The sequence below is a fragment of the Prosopis cineraria genome, unplaced genomic scaffold, assembly GCF_029017545.1.
Source record: "Prosopis cineraria cultivar Desert tree isolate PC_DT_omini unplaced genomic scaffold, ASM2901754v1 PC3, whole genome shotgun sequence".
Classification (NCBI taxonomy): Eukaryota; Viridiplantae; Streptophyta; class Magnoliopsida; order Fabales; family Fabaceae; genus Prosopis; species Prosopis cineraria.
Genome location: NW_026555334.1, coordinates 45,565,939 through 45,588,576, shown reverse-complemented (window position 1 = coordinate 45,588,576; position 22,638 = coordinate 45,565,939). Strand labels below are relative to the sequence as shown.

General features: G+C 35.1%; 2 protein-coding genes and 1 non-coding gene across 6 annotated transcripts; all 3 read right to left on the bottom strand.

Annotated features, from left to right (window-relative positions):
• Positions 1-3,810: 3,810 nt before the first annotated feature.
• Positions 3,811-6,542, bottom strand: LOC129306420 (S-adenosylmethionine synthase 1). Its single transcript, XM_054947031.1, has 2 exons — positions 6,385-6,542; positions 3,811-5,176 (listed from the first exon to the last, which is right to left on the bottom strand). Exon 2 carries the CDS (start codon positions 5,166-5,168, stop codon positions 3,987-3,989), a length of 1,182 nt encoding a protein of 393 aa, XP_054803006.1. The 5' UTR covers positions 5,169-5,176; positions 6,385-6,542; the 3' UTR covers positions 3,811-3,986.
• A 2,753-nt stretch (positions 6,543-9,295) lies between these two features.
• LOC129305854 (uncharacterized) lies at positions 9,296-18,395 on the bottom strand. Of its 4 annotated transcripts, XM_054946013.1 has the most exons (21): positions 17,937-18,393; positions 17,542-17,846; positions 17,297-17,417; positions 16,962-17,044; positions 16,491-16,714; positions 16,301-16,415; positions 15,823-15,905; positions 15,297-15,497; positions 15,018-15,043; positions 14,788-14,866; positions 14,336-14,507; positions 13,752-13,943; positions 13,393-13,599; positions 13,182-13,274; positions 12,491-12,705; positions 11,818-12,381; positions 11,644-11,724; positions 11,458-11,543; positions 10,305-11,042; positions 9,793-9,943; positions 9,296-9,709 (listed from the first exon to the last, which is right to left on the bottom strand). In XM_054946013.1, exons 1-21 carry the CDS (start codon positions 18,055-18,057, stop codon positions 9,646-9,648), a joined length of 3,921 nt encoding a protein of 1,306 aa, XP_054801988.1. In that variant the 5' UTR covers positions 18,058-18,393; the 3' UTR covers positions 9,296-9,645. The 4 variants fall into 4 exon arrangements, with proteins under 4 accessions (XP_054801988.1, XP_054801986.1, XP_054801985.1 ...); XM_054946011.1 differs by having other exon boundaries at positions 14,788-15,144; positions 17,937-18,395; XM_054946010.1 differs by having other exon boundaries at positions 14,788-15,147; positions 17,937-18,394.
• An 80-nt stretch (positions 18,396-18,475) lies between these two features.
• Positions 18,476-18,548, bottom strand: TRNAF-GAA (transfer RNA phenylalanine (anticodon GAA)). Its single transcript has one exon. It is a non-coding gene; the product is annotated as a tRNA-Phe (tRNA).
• Between the last annotated feature and the right edge of the window lie 4,090 nt (positions 18,549-22,638).

Sequence of the window (22,638 nt, the reverse complement as noted above, 5' to 3'; positions counted from 1 at the left end):
ATAAGAATATATAGTAGTCTCAGATGAATGCGAGAATTTAAGGTCTGAATCAGTTTAACCGTCTAGCTCTGACAAGTAACGTGACAGAGCAGCTGTTTAAACTTAAGACCAAGTTGTTTGACTATTGGCTTTCGCATTTATATGTTTGACCTCAGTTTGTAGACGTGTGAAAAGCATGAAGGTCAAACAAATAATGGAAGTTTAGTAGAAAAGGTCAGCTTCGTTTTGCTGTCAAAAGATGGCATATCCATCTCCCTAAAACATGCATGGACTTAAAATTTTGATCTGATTTAAAGAATTATTATATATTTTTGTTTTTATATTTATTAAAATAAAAATTTATAAAAATTATAAAATAGTTTTAATAAATTTTTTATTTTTAATATAATCTAGATTTAATTTAGAAGGTCAAATTTAATATTAAAATTTTTATAATTATCATATATTAACTATCTGGATATATTTTGCATAGTCCAGATTTAATTTGATATTAACATGGCTTGTGCAAAATACATCTAGATAGTTAATATATATTAATTATAAAAATTTTAATAGTAAATTAGATTATCTAAATTAAATTTAGGTCATGTTAAAAATAAAAAAATTTATTAAAATTATTTTATAATTTTTGTATATTTTTATTTTAATAGATATAATATATAATAATGCTTTAAATCTGGACCATCCAAATTAAAATCTGAATGGTCTAGATCTCATCACAGCGATGAGCACCAAAATATTTATATCCATACAAAGGCATTATACAATTGATAATTACAGAAATGCACTTCAGTGGCTGCATTTGGCGATTGAAATTAAGCTAGAGAGAAGCTCTCGCCAGGGGTCAGCTGGAAGGGATCTCAGTCTCACACTGATTTCGCCCGTTAGCTGAGTCAATAATTTTCAGTTCTTCCAATAGCCATGCTAGTGCTGGGTTGAAGATTTATGATTCCAGCATTATAGGGAGATGATTTAAAAAAAAAAAAAACTAGAAGCATCGACATAGATTTGTTCTCACTACTAATTAATTTCACATGAGCCGCACCAACATTTGGTTTTTGACTAAAATGGTTTAAGACTGCTTTTGAAACAACGTATGAAATAATATAATGAAGGAATGCAAAGGGAAGCGGAAAGATATGGGGTAATAAGGAAATAAGGTAGGTAGTTAATTCTGGAATCGTAATGTGGATCCACAAAATGAGTATACATTTAGGATTCCTGAGCAGGCACAGCCAATGTTGATGATGATGGAAGGAGCCCAATTCATGGATCGTAAGTCTGAAACGGTTCTGTATCAACAATCACAAGCTAAGGCGCCAGCTTATGTGATTAATGCGATCTACAACACGTTTGTCCGCTTTATTCTTCAATGACATCATGCCCTGCTCTCGAAATGGAGAAATTTCAAGTTTTTTCCCCAAAACATACTCATTCATGAATGTTTGATGTGTGCGAGTTTTCCCTCTTTTGTGGGAGAATTGTAATGAAGTAGTTTCTCTGATTCTGTTTCGATGACAAAGTTTTAAAGTTATACATAATCTTAGATATATGTAAAAGATGTGATAATTGTTTTTTTAACCTTATGGGCTAGTCCCTTTTTACTTGTAACAAGTTGTTGATATGAAAAGTAAAATTGAAAAGTCACACTCTTTCTATAAGTTAAAGGTATCAACTCCGAAGCTTAATAGACATAAAATCAGTCAACCTTATTTTATAATTAGGATTATGACAAGAGGGAGTAAAGAGCATGTAATTGTTTGTTCATTTCAAGGTAACAAAGGCACTGCCTCCTTGCGGTGTGCATATGTCAGTTAAACTCCAGAGTCCAACATGAAACAAAAGCTTCCTCACTCTTATTGCCCTCATTTTGCTAATGTGTTAGCTAGATTGTCTCATAGTGTGGGGACTAGTTTTTGCATCTATGATCTCCCCCAACCTCTTCAACAGTAGTTGGTTGCAGACGATAGTAATCCTTTTATAGACTCTTCTAATTTGTAATCTCTTTTGATTAATATATGCTTTTCTTCAGTTAAAAAAAAAAAAAATTGAACTATGAATGTTGATAGGCAATTCTCCCACCTCCCAAGTTACGCAAGCAATTAGTCAACATATGCATGAAACCTTCCTCCGTTAGCAAGATTTACTTTTAAACTGACGGTAGTATTTTGAAAAAATTCTTAAACAAACTGAGTGAACCATATCATTTATAGTTTGTTCAATAAAAATATAATATTTAAATATTATTAAATATAAATTGATTCTATCATTAATAATAGTAGAGAGAAAAAATATGAAAAATTAAATATATATTTTATTATAAGAATAAAATCAATTAAAATAATTTCATATAAAATTTTATTTAAATAACTTGAGGTATTCTAATTAAACTGATCATGAGTGACATGTCGCACCTGATCTATAAAAGAAATTTTCAATATTTTGACGCAATGGATCTAACCTAACGAGTTGTTGTACGAAATGCCTAATTAAGGTCATCATATACTCAAATTAATTACTTGCCTACTTTAAAGGCGGTGGGAGCTTGAGATTCTCGCGGAGACGAAGGAAGGAACAGGAGCCGACGGAGAAAATCAGGGATTCGTTTCTCTCCATAGAACGACAGAAGAGTTATCTGCTCATCGGGCCAGGAGGAGTTATATATTCTAGCCTGAGATTGTATGCTTTTTAATTTTTTTTCTCTTCAAAATGAGCTTCAAATCTTTTGTTTCTTTAAATTCTAATCGATGTGATATTTTCGTTAAGCAAGACTCAACAGTCACTGGAAGGGATTTCCTGATTTTTAATTTTTAGCTTGTGATTTTCAGACTCATCCAACGTTTTTTCGGTGATTTTGTTGTCTGCAAAGAAACATCTGTGTCTCACGTGGATCGCCTCCATTCCAAATGTCTCCCGAAATAACATATAGAGGAGGATTATTCATGTGCAAGGAACCTCGGTTGTTTATATCTTGAGTTCGAAATTATGTGTGAATTAACACAACGTTTTTAACAAAAATTCTCTCTCATTTGGGGCCCTCCCGACTGAGATACTGATTATTAGTCGGTGTTTCACGTGGACAAGCTAATTGCATTAAAAGCTCAATGAAATTATCTGCAAAGAAACAGCAACCCACGCTTCCACAGCAAAAACATCTATTGGTCTCCTTTCGTGTTCTTCCTCATATCGCTTACCAGATAAAACGGCCGGCACGCGAAGCATTGCATTTTTGACTTGATAGGTTTGCATTCCCCTGCCAATGGTCCACACACTGGCGCCAGTGAAAGTTAGATCAACTGAATATTAACTAACTTATCACGACTACTCAATAGCATCAATTATTTTTAGTATTAGAAAAAATACATGATAATTAAGAGTAAGATGAACAAGAATTGTACAGTAGTTTTTTTTTAAACATAATATAACGATTGATTCCACCACAATATTTCTTTTGATCCAATCAAAAGCCAATCATCTCATTCAACTTACGTTAAAACTAGGCTTAAGAATGTTAAATAACAAAACAGAATAAACCTTGAGGTTTCCTGGCATATAATAGTATTCCTATATCGTAAAAGATGTTGAAGCCGTGTAACGTATGGCGCATGGACTCCTCCAACCAGCAGCTTGGTTCTCAATGTTCATATTCATGCCAGATCAAAAAAATAAAAAATAAATAAATGTTCATATTCATGGCAATTTATAGTTTCCACGTTATACTTCAAAATCTTCTACAACCCTTTATTTTACAAAGCCCACACTAATTTTAATTTGATCATTTTAAACAAACAAAACTTTGCTGATGCGAGATTTAGCCACGACGGGTGATATTGCATAACCAATAATTAAATTGTAAGGATCATTTTGGGTATACGAGAAGGGAATATAAACTGTTGCAATGTAATAGACATAGAGCAAAATGAACTAAACACACGACTTATTCATCTACGACCAATGGGACCACCACAGATTAAGATCCATTACTCTTAAGCTTGAGGCTTTTCCCACTTGAGTGGCTTCACAGCTTCCCAGGTGAAGTCTGGGTCATCCCTTCCAAAGTGTCCATAAGCAGCTGTCTTGAGGAACCTATGGCCACCCCTCTTAAGGTCCAAGTTAATGGTGATCATTCCAGGCCTAAAGTCAAAACTCCCCTTCACAAGTTGAAGAATATCCTTGTCTGGAATCTTTCCAGTTCCGTAAGTGTCAATGAAAACCGACAAGGGCTCAGGAACACCAATGGCGTACGAAACCTGCACAAGGCACCGGCGGGCAAGCCCATTTGCCACAACACTCTTTGCGGCCTGCCTGGCAACATAGGCACCACTTCTATCGACTTTAGTGGGGTCCTTCCCTGAGAAAGCACCACCACCGTGGGCACCCCAACCACCGTAAGTGTCTATAATAATTTTTCTGCCAGTGAGACCAGCATCCCCATGAGGGCCACCAATGACAAAGCGGCCAGAGGGGTTGAGGTGAAAGATGGTCTTGTCATCTAGGTATTTCTCAGGGATGACTGGCTTAATAACATGCTCCGTAAGATCAGCAGCAATTTGATCATTAGTAACAGTCTCATCGTGCTGAGTAGAAATAAGGACAGTGTGGACACGAACTGGAACCATAGCGCCATGGTCATTGTAGTACTCAACAGTTACTTGTGTTTTGCCATCTGGTCTCAGCCAAGCGCACGTACCATTCTTCCTAACCTCGGTAAGGTGAGCTCCTAATTTGGTTGCAAGAACATGGCTCAAGGGCATGTATTCAGGGGTTTCATCAGTGGCATACCCAAACATGTGACCTTGATCACCTGCACCGACCTCCTCTGGACGCTTAGTAAAGTGGCCGTGCACACCCTGGGCAATGTCAGGGCTCTGTTGCTCAATGTTCACCAATACATTGCATTTGTCAGCATCAAGACCCACCTCATCAGAGACAAATCCAATGTTGCGGCATGTATTGCGGACAATCTTCTCATAATCTACGTTGGCCTTGGTTGTAATCTCTCCAAAGACCATGACCATGTTGGTCTTGGTGCATGTCTCGCAGGCTACCTTGCTGTCAGGGTCCTGTTCAAGGCAAGCATCGAGAACAGCATCAGAGATCTGGTCGCACAGCTTGTCAGGGTGACCCTCATTGACAGATTCCGATGTGAAAAGAAAGGTCTCCTCCATTTTTCAAGCTACACATACACAGAACAGAGAGTAAACAAAATATTAGTCTATCAAAACACAACAGCTCAAAATAACAAAAGCATAAAAGCTTAAGTAAGCATGCTATCTGAACACAAACTATACGGGGAAAACAAAAACAGAATAAAACAAGTTCTCTCGCCTTCAAAGGTACCGAATCGGGAACACAATGTTAAGATCATACTGCTTCTAATTTTTAAATACAAGGCATCGATACTTACCTCACACAAGCTAATAAAATTAGTTGAGTTGATTAAATTTGTAGCAATTTTTTTTTTTAGATTTCACATTTCTCTTTATAAATTCTAAATTTCTCTTATGTTATGATTAAAGAGAGGAATTTTAATTTGCTAAAAAAATAAGAGAGGCGTTATAAGGAAAAAAATATTTAATGATCTGCGATAAAGTAATTTATATTTTTGAATCATCAAGACATTTAATGTACAACTGAGCTGAGTGACAACAGTTATTAATGGACATGGGAATAATTAATTATCTTGAGTGAAATTTGTATGTAATTATCCCTTTTCGTGGTAGGAAAAACATTTAATGTCTTGTTACAAGAAAAGTTCAGCAGCCAAGTCTCTAATAGGACAAGAGGACACATGGAAAGCCAGAAACCCAGCATATCTTAAAACGATTGGTTGCAGGTTACAATTTCTTCACTGTTTTCAAGATGAGAGATATAATCAGACAAAAATAATAGTATTACGTGCCAAATAAAAGAGCAATGAATATACTCTATACGTTCATTATATTTTTGGTTCAAAGTTATTGCAATGAATATACTCAAAACCGCAGCAACACAAAGGAACATCATATTCTGATCGGCAAGTTCAACTTCCAAGATTGAACGTACTTCAAATTCCCCTCCAGAAAGGGACAAACGAGGACCTCCATAAGTACAAATGAGAGAAGTAGAGAGCAAAATGAGCCAGAACTCACGCAGCAATCCAAAAATAAAAGCAAAACATTCAGATCCGAAGCAATCTAGTCGTATTGAACAAAACAGTAGCCATTGTTCACACGGAATGCTTCCAACATAGAGGATGGAAACCAGCAGCGAAAGAAAACCTCACAGATGCGATGCAGAATCATGAACAGAACTTGAAAAATAAAAAAAAAACAAAAAAAAAACGTGCAAAGGTGTATAAAAGAACGCGCAAGTACGCAGAATAGAGGAAGGAAAAAGGCTAACCTGGAGCCGAGCAAGTGCAGTGAAATCTAACAACGAAGATTGGCGGTACACGACTCAGGTCAAACCAGATCTCGATGAAAGGATGACTGGTTATGGACACTTCTTCCAAACGAACACCCATTTTTATACCATGTAACGGCCCAGGTGATCGGCTACCGGAAGGGGCGGTTGCGGATTTGACGACTAAAAATGAAGGGATGGGATTTGTAGGGGTTGGTGGTGGGAGGGAAAATGGAAGAATTGCGCAGCCATAATTCCGGTTCTGCATAACCGGACACTACCGGTTGTTTACCTACTCCAATCGGTCATCGCTCGTCGTTCGCTGTCTCCGTCTAATGGCTTTGCCAAGTAAAAAAATAATAATGGGTAAATCAGATTGCTAAGGTAAAGCTTCGTGCCATTTTTTTAAATAATTTAATGTATAATGTTAATCACCTTCAAATGATTTACGGTTTTCCCCTCCTACTCTCCTAATAAACATTGTGCATAGATTTTAGATGCTTTAAGAAAATGGTTCGAGGAAAATATTACGGATCTTAATCTAGAGTTAAGACATTGTTACTCTTTGATAAACCAAAGAAAAATTGTTAGGCTTAGCACCATAACAAAAATAGTTAGGCTTGGCGTCAAAGGAGGAAAAGGATAGGGTTTAGGATTTTAACCTCACATATTTAAAATTTGACAGTCGAATTTTCACAACCATTAATAAATCCACCAATTTATTGTTCAAGTTTTTACTCGTCGCCATTCTCATCGCTCCCAAAACCTTCTCTACCCTCCCTCGAGATCTAGTTCAAATCTCACACTCCACCACTTGTGGCCATTTTATTTTTTGAATGGATAACCCTTCATCACTTATGTTTAGTTCTATAAATACTTTTTTAACCTCTATTTACTACTCTCGTTGGCAAAGTTATACTCCAATTAGGGTAAAATGCTTGTATAGTTCTCTAACCTGTCCAAAACTTTTAAGTTTAAGGACGGTTTATCTTCCTTCTATCTTTCATAATCACAGAAAAAAAAAAAAGAATTAATCATAACTTGGAATTTGTGAGGGTATATTGTCTTTTGCGTTCACCCGAACTGACTAAATGGAATTGCTTAATTGCTTTGATGGCGTCCTCCAAAATTTTCTAATTCTTTATCAATAAAGCCAGAAATAGAAATTTGAGAATTTTTTTTTAACTTTTCAACCAAAATATTAGTTAATAGCATATTTTTCTAATCCCTTATCAAACTGGGTGGACTGCCACATACCGGTTGTACGCGGTTGGTGGCGGGCCTGGCGGCGTCGTCCCTTCCTTTCAACCAAAATTCTCACCTGTTTCTTGCCTCTTGATTTTCCCACCAACTTAAACGTGATTCTACTCCATTTATAAATCAAAATTACATTTAACTTACTTTTTACTTAAACCACAACATATAATACACTCCCTTCGATTAAAAATATAAAATATTTTTTAAGAAGTTAAATGTTTAAAAATATAAGGTATTTTTAATCTTTCAATATGTAATTATTATCTTTTTTTTTTAAAGTATCCCTATTAATAGTAACTTTATTGTAGGATATTTAATAAAAATAAATATAAAAAGGTAGGATTAATTTAAAAGTAGTTAACTGTTTTATTGAGAATGAGATTTGATTAAAAATATCTCATATTTTCAAAGTAAGTTTTTTAATTAAGTTGATTTTTTTTTATAAAAGTTTATTCAGTTACATCAAAGAAATTAATAATAAAAATAAATAATCTTTGCATAAATAAAACAATATCCCGAGTCAGGGTCAAATCTCGTCATCAATCTTCCACGGCTTTTACAAACCCGTTCATTTGCATTGCTATGTGCTTGTAGTTGTAGCACCGCCCTCAAATAATTCAACGCCTGTCTATTCTCTATTTTCAAACATAATGATGAAATCCAATTCTGAACATGTACAAAATATTGATATGGTGGCATCCTCGGATCTCCAATTATTTATTCCCCAAGGTCATCTCTTGGTGTCTCCACTCAATGAATATGTGAAGGCATGATGAACGTGTATCCGACTTTAATATTGTCATTCTAACCATATCTGCACTGTGCCGAGTTAATCTGATCGTTATTATTATATTCAAATACAGCTAATGGTTACCCCCAGCTTCTTGAATTCAATGATTACTAAAATACCACGTCTTCTATGTCTTGAATTTTTATTTTTTTGTAAACTCAAAACAATATCGCCTTAAGCTAGACAAAGAAAAAAAATATAAAATTCAATTTGATCAACTCCTTCAAACTCTTGACTGAACTGGATTTCACTAGTTCATTGATCTGAAAGCCAACTTGAGTTAAATTTTAAAATTTAAATCTTTGAAAGTCCAGATCTATAAATTTATGTAAAGTTCTTTTTTTTGTCCCAAGTATTTTTCCTCGTGTAATTGTTTTATGTAAAATATAAAATCTTATTTTCTTTTTTAAAAAGGAAAAATTCAAAAAAAATTACAGATCTCAACCTCGAAGAATTTAAATCCTAAATTTTAATACCATGCAAGTGACATAAGAGATCTAAACTCAAGTGGAAACACCGTAAGTGCGAAAACATGCGTCGACCTTATTTAATTGCGAATTCTTTTTACCCAATTCGATTTCAAAGAGACAGATGAGGATATAATTAATTCAATTGTGCAGGGTTGAAGAACAAGGAGCATTGAATTCACCAAATAGAAGTCCGACACAAGTTGGGGTCTGAGTCAGATGAGCGCAATAAGCAAGATCGTTTTCTCAAGAGTTAATACATATAATGGGCGCACCCGCCTTTTCTTTTTCATACTAACCTCATCACATACATACATACATACATACTGGGAGACATGTTTCGACAGGTAAGAATGCGTAGAGTTAGCGTAACGGTTATATATTTAATTAGCCATCGTCCCAAAACGGAGAAAAATTCGTAAAATTTAGAAATTATTCAGCATTTTATCATAACCCACAACTTTATTTGCTCAAATCACATCTCCCTCAAATACTTCTCTGTTCGATACCTAAAGTTTTCTCGGCAGAATCATCTCTGAAGTCTCAAGTCAGGCATGGGAAAACATTGCGTGAGCAAGAGCCCAAATCACATTTTAGATTCCCAACATTTAGTACAAGGTAGAAGAAGGCATACGTACCAAAACGCTTGGGTACATGCGGAAACCAAGATTATAAAGAGGAGGTTGAATAAATTGAACCTCCATGTCCGATGCAAGAGGAAAGGGAAACAATAACATCAGTGTCAGGTCAAACCGCAGAAAAATCAACCATTTGCATCCCTCTTCCAGCAACAGCAATCTGATACAGGCTCCTGCGTAAGACACGAACAAGGATTAGGTAAAATAAATTACATCCAAAACACAACCTGTTCATGCTTTCTAAAATAGCAGTTACCTTCCACAAGCTCTGGCACTTAATGCTTCAGGCTCTGGCACACTAACTACTATACGCGCATGCTCGATTAGTTTACTCTCCTCAAGATGCCAACATCTGATACGCTGATCAAGTCCAGCGGAGAAAACCCAAGAACCGTCCGTCCAGACACCTTCATAAAATGCAAATGCGATTCATTCTGGTCAAATCTCTTGAAAATAGATACTAGAAATGTATCTATATGTATTCTTTGTTATATTGCGTTTCATTTTGGTGGAATGATTCTGGCGGATATGGTTTTCAAGGACCATAAGTCCTCCAATTTTTCACCATCTATATATCATCAGAAGAAAAAGATGCAGAGCTTTTTGGCTATTTTGCAACAGAGCGGGTATTATCATGAACAAGAACAGAAACTCTGAAGAGGACCACAGGCTAAGATACTGATATATTATCTACTCTTCTTTATAAACAGAATGAGAGAGAGAGAGAGAGAGAGAGAGAGAGAGAGAAGCAAAGTTGGGCCTCTTTACCTTTCACAGCAGAGCTGTGGGCTGAGGGGAATTTCTCGCAACTTAAGAATCTAATCCTGTTTTTCATGCTCCAACTATGATAGTGGATGTCCTTTTGTTGTTCAGGTTCAGATACAACATTTTTTATATCCTGACTCATAGTCTCTCCATTTGAATTCGATGATTTAAATGATAATTCAACTAAAAGATGGTTTAGCGCCTGGTCATCACCCCCACTAATAATACTGTACACATGACATCTATCAGTGCTTTGGTCGCATTTTATCTCTGAAACATGGAGACAATTGACGCCAGACTGATGAATTCCCTGCAGAATATGTATAGGTGGTATTTCACATATTTCCAACGAGGAGTTATGATTGTTGATTTCTGACTCAAGGGAAGATGCATGTAAGGATTGAGAACAAGCGGTTTTGTTGTTCTGATAATCATTTGTTGCTGAAGAGGTCCCATTCATAGTGCAATTGATGCCATTAAACTCATCTCTGATTTTTGAGCTAACAATGTCACTGTCTTGTTTTTTCTTTGATAAGCTACTGCCTAAAGATCTCCACCATCTACCACCTTGACTTCCTCTCCCAGTTCGCGGACGTTTTTGACAATCAAAGAACTTCTCTATGTTATGAAAGGACACCCGCTTCATAAAAGCTTCAACACTGTCGGTTAGATCCCAAAAGGCAACATTCCCATCCGTGGACCCACTAATCACAATGTAAACACTTCCAACCTGGATGTTATCTGCATAACAAATAAACAAAGGGCATGAATGCCACTCAAGCAAGATAATCATAGACTCAATATAGGACCTGTACTAACAATACATGTATATACAATATAAGATAAACAGAGAAAAGAGTAGGCTTCTTAACAACTTGGATAATTCCCATCATTTCAAACTCAAGTGATATTTTTAAAAAAGTTAAGATAAATTGATCTATAAACGAAGGCTTTCTTAGATGCTAGTCAGCTAGGGCATCATGCATCAAGTTTTTTCCATTGCCAAAAATTACCAGCCAACAAACAACAATCTACAAAATTTCAGCGACGCCCTTACAAATAGGATGGACTATTACAATAGTCGTTCTGCACTCGTGAGAAAGGAAATGATTTGGTGGTCTTTGACACCAATATAGGACTGGACGGGAAATCTAACCTTCAGCAGGCTGGCATGTAGGGAAAATTATGTGCTGCAATGACAAAACTGGTGCGGATAAAGGAGCCAGCATAGCAATATCAAACCTATCATTGCATAATGGGAAATGTTTGACATAGACACACAGCACAGACACAATAAGAAAGCAAAGAAAAAATAAAAATATAACAGGTATTATAGAAATACCATAAGCGAAATGGCAAAACCAGAGCCCGTAATGTAAGTGTAGCATCTGAACAAGCAACGACAACAAAACAGACAGATATCCTGAAATGAACAAAAAGAAAAAGGTAAGTTTCAGGCTGCAATCAAAAAGAACATCTAAAAGGAGAACATTAGGTATTTTAAGTCTCAATTCACCTGGAACCAGCACATTTGACATGAAAAGCAGTAACTGCAAGATATCTCCAGTCATCCTCATGCTTATCTCTGATGAGTTCCATTGCTCTTTCAGGCAACAGTGATCCAGGTCTAACATCATTTTTTGCATTATAAGCATTTTCATCACTCTCAACTACTTTCTTCGCATCATTTTCTGGATTTTTGCGTGTACTTGCATATTTGGCTGGCATATCAGTGGAAAGCCACTGGAATGTCAATGAGGAGAAATTTGACCAAAATTTATCATCATCTCCATTTGAATTATATTGATGATCAACTAGAATGTCTTTCTTCTTGCCCAGCCTCCTATTTTTTAGTATCCAAGAAGTTAACACACGCTTTGCACCAACTGAAATCAGCAAAATTGGATTATCTTGGTCCACGATAGCAGTATCCGGTTCACCCCTCCCATCACACAAATTAGTTGCACGTGATGAAATGATTTGTAGTTTTGACACACAGCACAATGACCTTACAGCTGATCCACCAACATGTTCACCAAGCAATTTTGACATGGACCAATTTTCAATACCTGGAGAGTACCTAAAGTCATACAGACACCAAAACCATCATCAAAATTTGGCACATATGCAGTGGTGTGAACTCAAGCCAGTTCTCATCTTCTCAAGACATCAGATTAGAAAGGTCTTACCAAGTCAGCCTCACTGTTCCATCTTCACAACCAGTTGCAATCACGCAAAAATTCGAATACAAGTTATGCTTATAATTACTTCCAAAGTGCATATCTCCAGAGATAAAGCACAAGGAATGCATCTCTCTTCCATGGAATTGCATATGCAAACTCTGAGGGTATATCTTCCTATCTTGATCACTAACCCAGTGTTTATGGATATAAATCATTTGATCCTGAAATAATTGACATTTAATTTGGGATAGTTAGAAAAAAAAAGCTTGGGATAACAGAAATCATTTGATTTACCAAAAGACAACATAGATCCTCGTTAGCAATGCAACGGTATTAAAAAACACAGCAAGTCTACAAAGTTCTGATAGATCATAAGAACGGAGTTAAAAATTAAAATAAAGGTTCAATAATCCTAAAGTTGAAGCAAGGCAATGAGAGGAAACAATCTGACAAAATCTTCCCCTCAGATTCCCATAAAAATAACTGGGAAGATGTTGAAATCTAAAAACCAATGGCCATCATGATAGCCTTGCTCAACCTCAATAATTCAAGCCACACAATTGCTAAATTATAATTTTTTAGCAGCAATATCTAATGAGCAGAGTCAGCACCTAAGGAAAGGCACAGCTAAAAGAAATATAAATTGCTTTTTCTAATGAACTTGAAGAATTGCCAGACTTTAAAACAGAAGACAAACCTTGACAAAGGCGAAGCAGTTCTTCATCTCAGGTACATTGCCCATATAATAAGAATGAGGGCGCCGCCATCCACCGCATGGAATTGTCACAACCTGCTTAAAGTGTGCACTTCATCATCCCAGTCATGATGGATGTTAAGTAGCAATAGAGCAACAAAACCATTAACAAACAGCAGTCTTTAAGCGGGATTGAGGGTAGAAAACAATGTACCTTTGTCTCACTAATTAAATTCCATATTATGAAATCTACTGATGCAAAACCTGCTGCATAGCTCCTTGACAATGTATGAGCAGAGTTATTATCCATAGAAGTATACTCAATTAAACTCAACTCTTTCACTTGCTTCATCCCTGTAAATTGCAAATTCTGCAGACCTCTATCATATTCCAGATAGCATATACAACCATCTGCTCCTGTCTGAACAAGAATAATACAGATGAGTTGAAAAAATGGGATGAAACACATTCATGTTTATTTGGTTTTGAATACCAACACTGCTCTTGATTTAATCATTTGATAAAATAATATTAAGCTGAAACAAAGATGGATACTTTAGGTTTTTAACTCACTGAGCATATTTCAATTTGCTTGGAACCAAGCAGAGTCACAGAAACACTGGACACACTTGAAATTCCATGAACTCCTTTGAAATGATTTACTGGAGATGTCTTCACTTCATGTGCAATAGACATGTCCAGTACCAGCCTCTTCGCCAAAGGAAACAGAACCACATTACCACGTAGATCTCCACATACTAGGACCTGCAGAAATATTGACATCCACACCCCAATTTCTACTTTAGAACTTCACTTAACCACTTTCAAGTGTGAGCATCCATTTCAGGAGTCTTCTAAGCTGGCTATATACATCTTTTATAAGTTAAAAGGAAAGATATTTCATCTCTGTTTCCACAAAGCTATTGTGAAATGTCATATCTTGATCAACCTCTTTAAAGGAAACAAGCTTTGTTAAAATGCAAATATTTTTATAAGATTAAGTCAGACTCTATCACATAGCTCGTTAGTCTACACATTATCATTAACTATTACTGAATATTTCAAAAAAAGGAAAAGAGTAACTAAGCCATCAAACAAAAAGCTCTGCCAGCCCGCCCCCAAAATGTTGAAAAGAACGGACGCAGATAGAGCAATACCTCTTCCTCTATGCATGCATCCAAACACATTATCCGTATTCCATAACTTGACATGAATGTTGCTACATGAGACACATTGCAACTCCTCATGGGACCCAGAAGATTAGATTGTGAACAGATAGGCAACCTCCAGAGTTTCAAAGTTCCTCTAGGATCAGCTGTAAAGACATACCTACAAAATCCTTTAAGTCATCTGAAAATGATAATGTTTTATTAACTTCTGCATTTGAGCTTTCATTAGCCAAATAGCTCATGTTGAGAGCTTTTATAGATAGATGCATACGCCACCACTATATGACCTTTCATATAAGTTAAACACAATAACTGGGGAAGTAGCTTAATTCTGTAACACAAAGGGAGGTGTATGCACCTTCCATATCAGGAGATGTTCCCTTCTTATATTTATTTTTTAATTTTAGACATGTTATTGAAGGATATCACTAAGTTATTACCTAGGCCCTAGAGATTTGCACCAATGAGTACCCAAGAGCTGTCTCTCCATTTCAGCAGACCAGGTAAAGCTTGACTTCACTGTAGGAGTACAATCATCATTAGTAACCCCAATAACTGTCATATTTCCTTTACCATCTCCAACAGCAAGCCAATCCTCAGCACGACAGTCAAGTTCAACAAAGTCCTTAGACAATAAATCCATACAGATAATCGATGCCCCATTGCTGACCTGTACAAGTTGAGTCCATTGGGCGACTCCAGCACCACATAATTTAGCATTATAGAGATAGCCATGATTTGTAGCAACATAAAGACTATCCTCACAAGCAAAACACAGACAGCGGACATATTCACTGCTGCTGCAATAGACAAAAAGGAGACGAAGCAATCAAATATGTGTGTGTGCGTGTGTGTGTGTGTGTATGGAAAAGAACATTCCCAGAGCAGTTTGAAATTTAGAAATGTTTGGAAACAATATAGGGGAGCATATCATGTGCACTAATACTACCTGTCCACAAATCCAATTTGATCCAACACATTAGGGATGCAAATGGAGAATATCTCTGTTCTATCAGGTTTCTCTTTTGCTGCAGTCAAGCCCCTAGACAGCAAAGCATAAGGCTGATGCACTTTGATAGCAGAATCAAGCCCAGCAGTAATTATGAGTGAAGAGTTTGGATCGTACAAACATCTCCATATACCCCTGCCTCTGCACAAGCCAAATCACTCTATTTCTCAGGCCTTTTAAACATCACGCAGGTGTCACAATTAATAACCAAAAAAACTTATCAAGGGCAACTAATAATTTATATAGTTAGATCTTGAGGGCAAAACTTAAGGTAGCAGCTCCAGGGATTCCTGCAACAACATACTACCAATGATCATCCCATTTAGAAATTCAATTCAAAAAATATATGGAGTCTGGACTATCAATGACCATTTATGATTAATTAATTCAAGATATAGAATATCCAAGAAATTCAGCAATTCGTAACTCCTTTCTCTGAAGCCAAGATCTCATGTTAACAACTTACATGTGCTCCCTAATGATCTGAAGCTGTTCACCATCAATTCCCCATATGCGACATGTACAATCTTCACTGGCAGTGACAATCAACTGCAGAAACTCATCAGAAAAGGAATTTTAAACAAGTGATGAAAGGCACCCTTAACACCCTGAAACCTTTAAATTACCTAAGGCAAGAAAACTACATGACCAAGTAAAGCAAAATGATAAAATAGGGAAAATACTTTAAAGTTGCTATATAAACAAAAATAAATAAATGCAAATGTGTCAGTGTAACAGAATTTGATAGATAATTTGACAAATCAAACATAATAATCAATATGCCATAATAACTAGAAAGTTAGACCCTGCCAGCAAAAAATTGCACTTATGATTTGTGAGGATGAAAACTTAAATAAGCACTAAACAGCAGTCATCTTTTTCCCCCTCTTCCTCTGAAAGATACAATTTAACTTTTAGAAAGAGTAGGCGTGTAATAGGCTTACAGAATCGAAAATGGAGCAGTCCCAAACTCGAGCACTGTGACCAAATAAGACAACGGCAACAGGATCATGGCCCAACAATTCTTTCATTTTATTAGGAACTGCCCAGACACGTGCGCTGTAATGAAAGAAAAATCAAATCATTAAAACTAACAAATAAATGGAACAGTCAAAGATTAAAAAACTAACACACCTGCGATCATCAGAGACTGATACCAGTTTAGATCCACAGGAAGACCATGCTATTCGAAAGATTGAACCTTCATGTCCAACAAGTTTACATACATGAACTGCCTCATACTGTTGATTACTTAGCCAGCAGCAATGGGAAAATGAAATGCTCTGATGATCTGGGTCTTCCACTACACTTCTTAAACAAGAAGCATCATGCTTAGGGCCCACTTTCCAAACAATTATCTGAGAAAACCAAATGTTTAATAGTACTCAATAACTCTTGGAAAAAGGGGGGCAGATCTAACAGACTGATAAGCCAATCAAATTAAGCAGACTAGGTATGTGAAGGAAACCAAACACAACACTATTTAAAATACATGTAGATATATAAACAAACGACAGATCAGCACACTTGCAAATCGTAGGAGTTAAGAATGATAAGTGAAATCTTGGGAGTTAAGCATGATAAATGGCATTGTAGATTTCTTACCTCGTTATATATAGTACCAGATGCAATACGGAGAACTTCAAGATTGTCACCCCACAATCGCATTGAGTATAAAAGGCACCGTACTATGTTTGAATAATAAGAGGCAGATATCAGTAAAGCGATCAACAATGAACCACAAAAACACAATCATGTGCAGGAATCCAACATATTGTCATGACTGTAAACAACCATGTTATAACATTTAAAACAAAGCGGGTAAGGAAGTTCACCACTGAACCACCAACACCAAGTAAACTTTAGCAAGCACCCCGCCCTGAGAATTTTCTCAAATGGAAGTTGAGACGATTCAGTCCTTGTCGATTGCAGACACTAACCTGGAGATTGAATTTTAAGAACCATAACAGACTTCAAGACGTCCCATATATGAACGGAATTATCGCTGCATCCTATGGCCGCAAGGAAATGGCTTTCCTCATTGGGAGGAGTCAAGCAGCCCTACCAGCAACCGTAAACCAAAACGTGGATTTTTTTTTTTTTTTTGGGAAAAAAAAAAGAAGGAGAGCCGTAATTTTTCTCCAAACATATACAAAAAAATCTGGGAGGGAAGGAAACAAAATACCTTGAGGAAGCACACATCCAAAACCCAGTGACCAAGCTTAGGCAATATATGAAGCAGAGTCAGTTGTGGGCGTGATCCTGATTTATTTGGGTATCCAGAGACAGTATCAACGGAGAAGGTGTATACTTTCACTCTTCGTTCCCCATAGACCGCAATTTTAGTGGCAAAGTTAATGGCAGAGGTCTCTTCTGTGCTACACATGACACCAGACGCAAGTCCATGCACGCGAATGCCATCGAACACTGTGAGCGAACTTATCATCTTTTCCAGTTCCAAGTCGTACACCCGAATTTCAGAACCCATTCCTGTTGTCAAGTAACAAGAAGTAGTAAGCATAAAGCCCTGAGCTTCAGATGAAGTGAACAGGTATACTAGAAAGAGCCAGAAATGAATACCAGCAAGGAGAAGAGGAAGAGAGGAGAAATGAGAAGGAAGTTGAAGAAAACAGAGGGCTGAAACTTCCCCAAGGTACGGACCACGACGGATCCGCCATTCACTTAAACTTCGATCCACCATGATGGACTGATGGTAGTATTCACTTCGTATGTCGTCCCCCCCCCCCCCCCCCAACAGAGCTGACTTCCCAGGCCTTTGTGTTCACCTGGCGGTGGATTCTCGACTGCGATTGACGAGGGGAGGCGGCATTTCAGATTCCGACCCGAACAGAGGCCAAACTCGACCCGAACCTAATGACCCAGACGAATAATGGACCATCAGCTCCCCAGAATTGGGCGGGGCGCAAACCTGATCAGTAATCACCCTGACAAGTAATAGGTCGAAAGAATCCCGCGGGGAGATATTTACGCAGACGGGAAAAATGAAAAAATCCGCGGCCAGAAAGATAACGGGCTTGAGCCCCAGTCGTCAAGTCTGTGATTCATTTTCTCACTGGGCTTCGCCCGCTTTTCAATTGAAAAAATAAAGGGGGAAAACATGCGGTGAGCGTGGATCGAACACGCGACCTTCAGATCTTCAGTCTGACGCTCTCCCAACTGAGCTATCCCCGCGCGCAGGGTTAAACGATCTTCATATGTATTTATAAGTAAGTTCTCGATATGCTCCCCTTCAATCTATGTGCCAACCTAATCAAATGTAAAGTTAATAATTTGACCCAAATCTAATGAGCCAACTTGAATTTATCTAAAAAATTTAAAATCAAATTTAAAAAAATTAATTAATTATTTAATTTTATGTCATTTTATACTCAAATACTATATATTTGAGTGCATTATTATATTATGTTTTTAAAAAATTAAAACTATTTATTTTTTCATATTTATATTATTTTTAATCAATATATCTCAAAATAATATTTAAATGTATTTTAATATTAATTTTTATATTTTAAGACCTACTTTTTTAAAAAAAGTTGAGTCTTGTACATCATTTGCATATTCAAAAAAATATATTATATATTTTTATAAAATAATATAATTAATTTTTAAAATTAATTTTGAGTATGTACAAATTTTCATCTCTACTACTAAAAAATAATAAATAGAATAATATTATTTAATAATTATTTAGTTATTGTTTACGTCAGATTTGGTTAAAAATTAAGAATAAATTAGAGTAAATATTCCTTATATGTAGATGTTAAATAATATAAAAATTTAAAAAAATAATTTCCAAAAACAAAAAATATTTTACTCATAATTAAATGATATTATTTTATATAAGGATAGTTATTTTTTTCATATTCATAAAAATGAAAAGTATAGTGTATTGAAAAATTATTAAAAACTTTGAACAAATAATAACAAAGCTACTTAAGTATAAAGTTAATAAATTATTATTTTTATTTTATTTTTTAAATTTAAAATAATATTTTTTGCTTAAAATATTATTTAAAAATTAAAATTGATTCAAAAAATAAAAAAAATATTTTAAAAAAGTTTAAAGTATTCAAGCAGGCCTAAATAAATCTAAAGGTGTTAGAGCCAGATTTGACTATATGAGCTTTTAGAAAAAGTAAGATACTTTAAGCTCAGCTTGGATTGAGCCGATCTCACCCAAATTATTGACTCTAGTTGAACTTGCAGGAGCAAGTAGACATGCGAGGCAACTCTAAGTTTAAGGATGAGTTTCCCTTAAGTGAGAGCAATTATTGATCATTTATGCAAATTAATGTGGGTTAATTTGCTCTTTTGAGACTCTATGTGTCGCGTCTAGATCATGATCTCTTCGAAAAGGAAAATTAATAAATGTAGGAGTCGCAATCAAAATTTTAAAAGGATAATTTTAGAAACCTTTTTTAAAAAAATTAATAAAATGATCTATAATGATCAAAATTGAATTCGGGAGTCAGTTATGCACAGGTAAAATGTTAGGCACCCCATATAACCCGTCTATAATAATGGTTACCCTAAATTGACTAAACAAAATTAGTATGACCTTAAATGAGATTTAATGACCCTTAATAATATAAAACAAAAAAGTAAAGAATAAAAAAATTAAATTAAAAAAGTATTTATTTAGAGGTTGGACTTGACCTAGGATGAAACTTTAAGGCTTATGCACCTTTTAGAAAGATCAAAGCTCACGTAGTTTAAGAATAAAAATGCATGTCAATTTGTTAGTATTTTTTAAAAAATAAATTTTTAGTTTTTTAACTGGGTTTTGAATTGGATTTGTATCTTTTAATTTATAAAGAGACTTATTTCCTTATTTGAGAAAGAATTTTTTAAAAAAAAAATGAAGAGAGATTAAAATTCTTGTGGAGATTTCAAAAATCTCACACAAAAATTAATTTATTTTATGCCTGTAAAAATTTTAAAATCTCACATGGCATAAAAATTATTTCCCAACCTATTTATATTTATAAAAGAATGCTCCTCTTTTTAAAAAAATGGATAAAATAAATAAATTAAGTACCATGATTAGTGTGCCTACAGTAGCCTATGGCCACACACGGCATACGAATCAACTAGTTGCTTGCATAGACTCTAAAAATCTCACACGATATGGCTAAAAAAAACACACACACAAGTCTCAAATTATTGATGTAGTGTGTGCTACGTGAGAGCATAATAAAATAAGTGGCTTATAAATAAAAAAGAAATCAAACCTTTAGAGCAACAATTTTGATGACTATTCCAAAGTTCATCCCACACACAACAAACAAAAGAGATGAATATGTATTTGTGTAAAAAAAAAAAAAGGCACATCCTTCTCTTGTGCTCAAAAAGATTCTCTTTGATGAAATGAAAAAAAAAAGAGAGAGATCTTTTCCTTCATCGAAAAGTAATCCAGAGGCAGGAAAGAAAATAAAAGAAAAAGAGAAAATAAAAAAGAAATTAAAAAGGAAAATAAAATACAAAGAAAAGGAAAGAGAGAGAGAGAGGGAGGGGGAGGGATAGAGATAAAAAAACCATCAACACCACGCACCACAAACATACATATATATACACATGATGGGAAAAATTAAAATCGATGAGGGAATGTGAAATAAAAAGATGAATTAAATAATTATTAATCATATACCTCTCAGACTTTTACACTTTTGTAGATCACATATGTGATCACAAGTATGAGAGGATTGGCTTTCCTTATGGCATTATAGACTAATAAGCAACAAACATTATCCTACTTAAGGCATCTTTTTACCCATCCCTAACCCCATATTATAATGATTGAAGATGATGCAAGAGAATAAATACTCTGTACCTTTACAACAAACTCTCTTAAGCTCCTTTATTTGTTGCCTCCTCTCCCCTTTTTTTTTGCCTTTTTTCTTTACTCCTAGTCCCTTGATCTCCATCCTTTTATAGATGATGATTAGGGCTTTCATCTTTAAAGGTTGAATTTAATCAAATCACAATTTGTGATTAATTTTATTGGACCTTCACCATTTTAAATTAAGACATAATTTTGAGAATTAAATCTCCATTTTATTTTTTCTAATTGAAGACTTGTATCAGGGCATAAATTTAGGAATTTTTTTGTTTAATTTTTATTTATTAATTTCATTTTTTATTATTTTATTAAAAAAGGCATTTCAATTTTTTTATTTATTCATTTACTTTTTGTGGGAGCCCGAATAAAATGGGGTATTCACACGATGTGCTTTTATTTACTAGCAAAACAAAGACTTCAAGAATTCAAAGATATTCATCTTGATCATGTCTTAGCGAGATCTTTATCCTTTTTATTCCACTAATTTGTAAAATAAATACACAAAATTTGACAAATTTCTTATTCACTATTAGCTTTTCCTAAATTTTCTAATTAAGTTCAGGTTCCTCAATCATCATTGAATTTCTTTCATAAACCTTTTTGATAATATTAACTTGGACTACATTCTCCATTCACAATAGTTGATTTGTTTTGTATGCTGTTATTTTTTAGGCGCTCGTTGAAAGATATTTGAAAAGTGACCTTTTTAAATTAGAAAAAAGAAAGTAAGACCTGTCTTGATTTAGTGTGAATCTTTTTAAATATTGGGAAGTGAATTGACACCATGACAATAATATATAGTTTAAAAAAATTCTTCATAAATTACTCAATTTAGGGCAAGCCATCTCGATGAGCCAATTGCTTTAGATTTATTATTCTATTTTTGTCTGGCTATAATATTGAGTTTAGTTGACTTTACATAATTATTCCCTAAAAGCAATAAGAACATTTTAGCTCGTGGGGTGTGAATGAATGTGTGCATTAGATACCATAAAAAAGTAAATTAAAATACCATAGGTTGCCCTTCAAGCAACATGCTAAAGCAGATAAGAGAAACGTTGATATTTTGTCTCATATGACAATGTATTTGCAGAAGAAAAATCTTGCTTCAAATAGAAGCACATTATGTGAATGTTGATTTTATGTTGATTGATAGTCTTCCCTTGCCCTAGAATGCTAGAATATTTTAAGAATGGACTCGTGTAAAAGAGCATAAACCTCATAGTGCCTCATCTTCTTTTTTGAATGGCTTGATGCATCAGCCTTGCATGAAAAGTAAATAAAAACTAAAGGAGAAGGAGGATAGAAATAGCATTGATTGGCATTGAAAACTTGAAATTCTTCAGTGGTTCATATTTCACAACTTAGTTTACCATAATTCCTTATAATTATTCTTGTTTTGTCATCGTGATAGATTCTTTG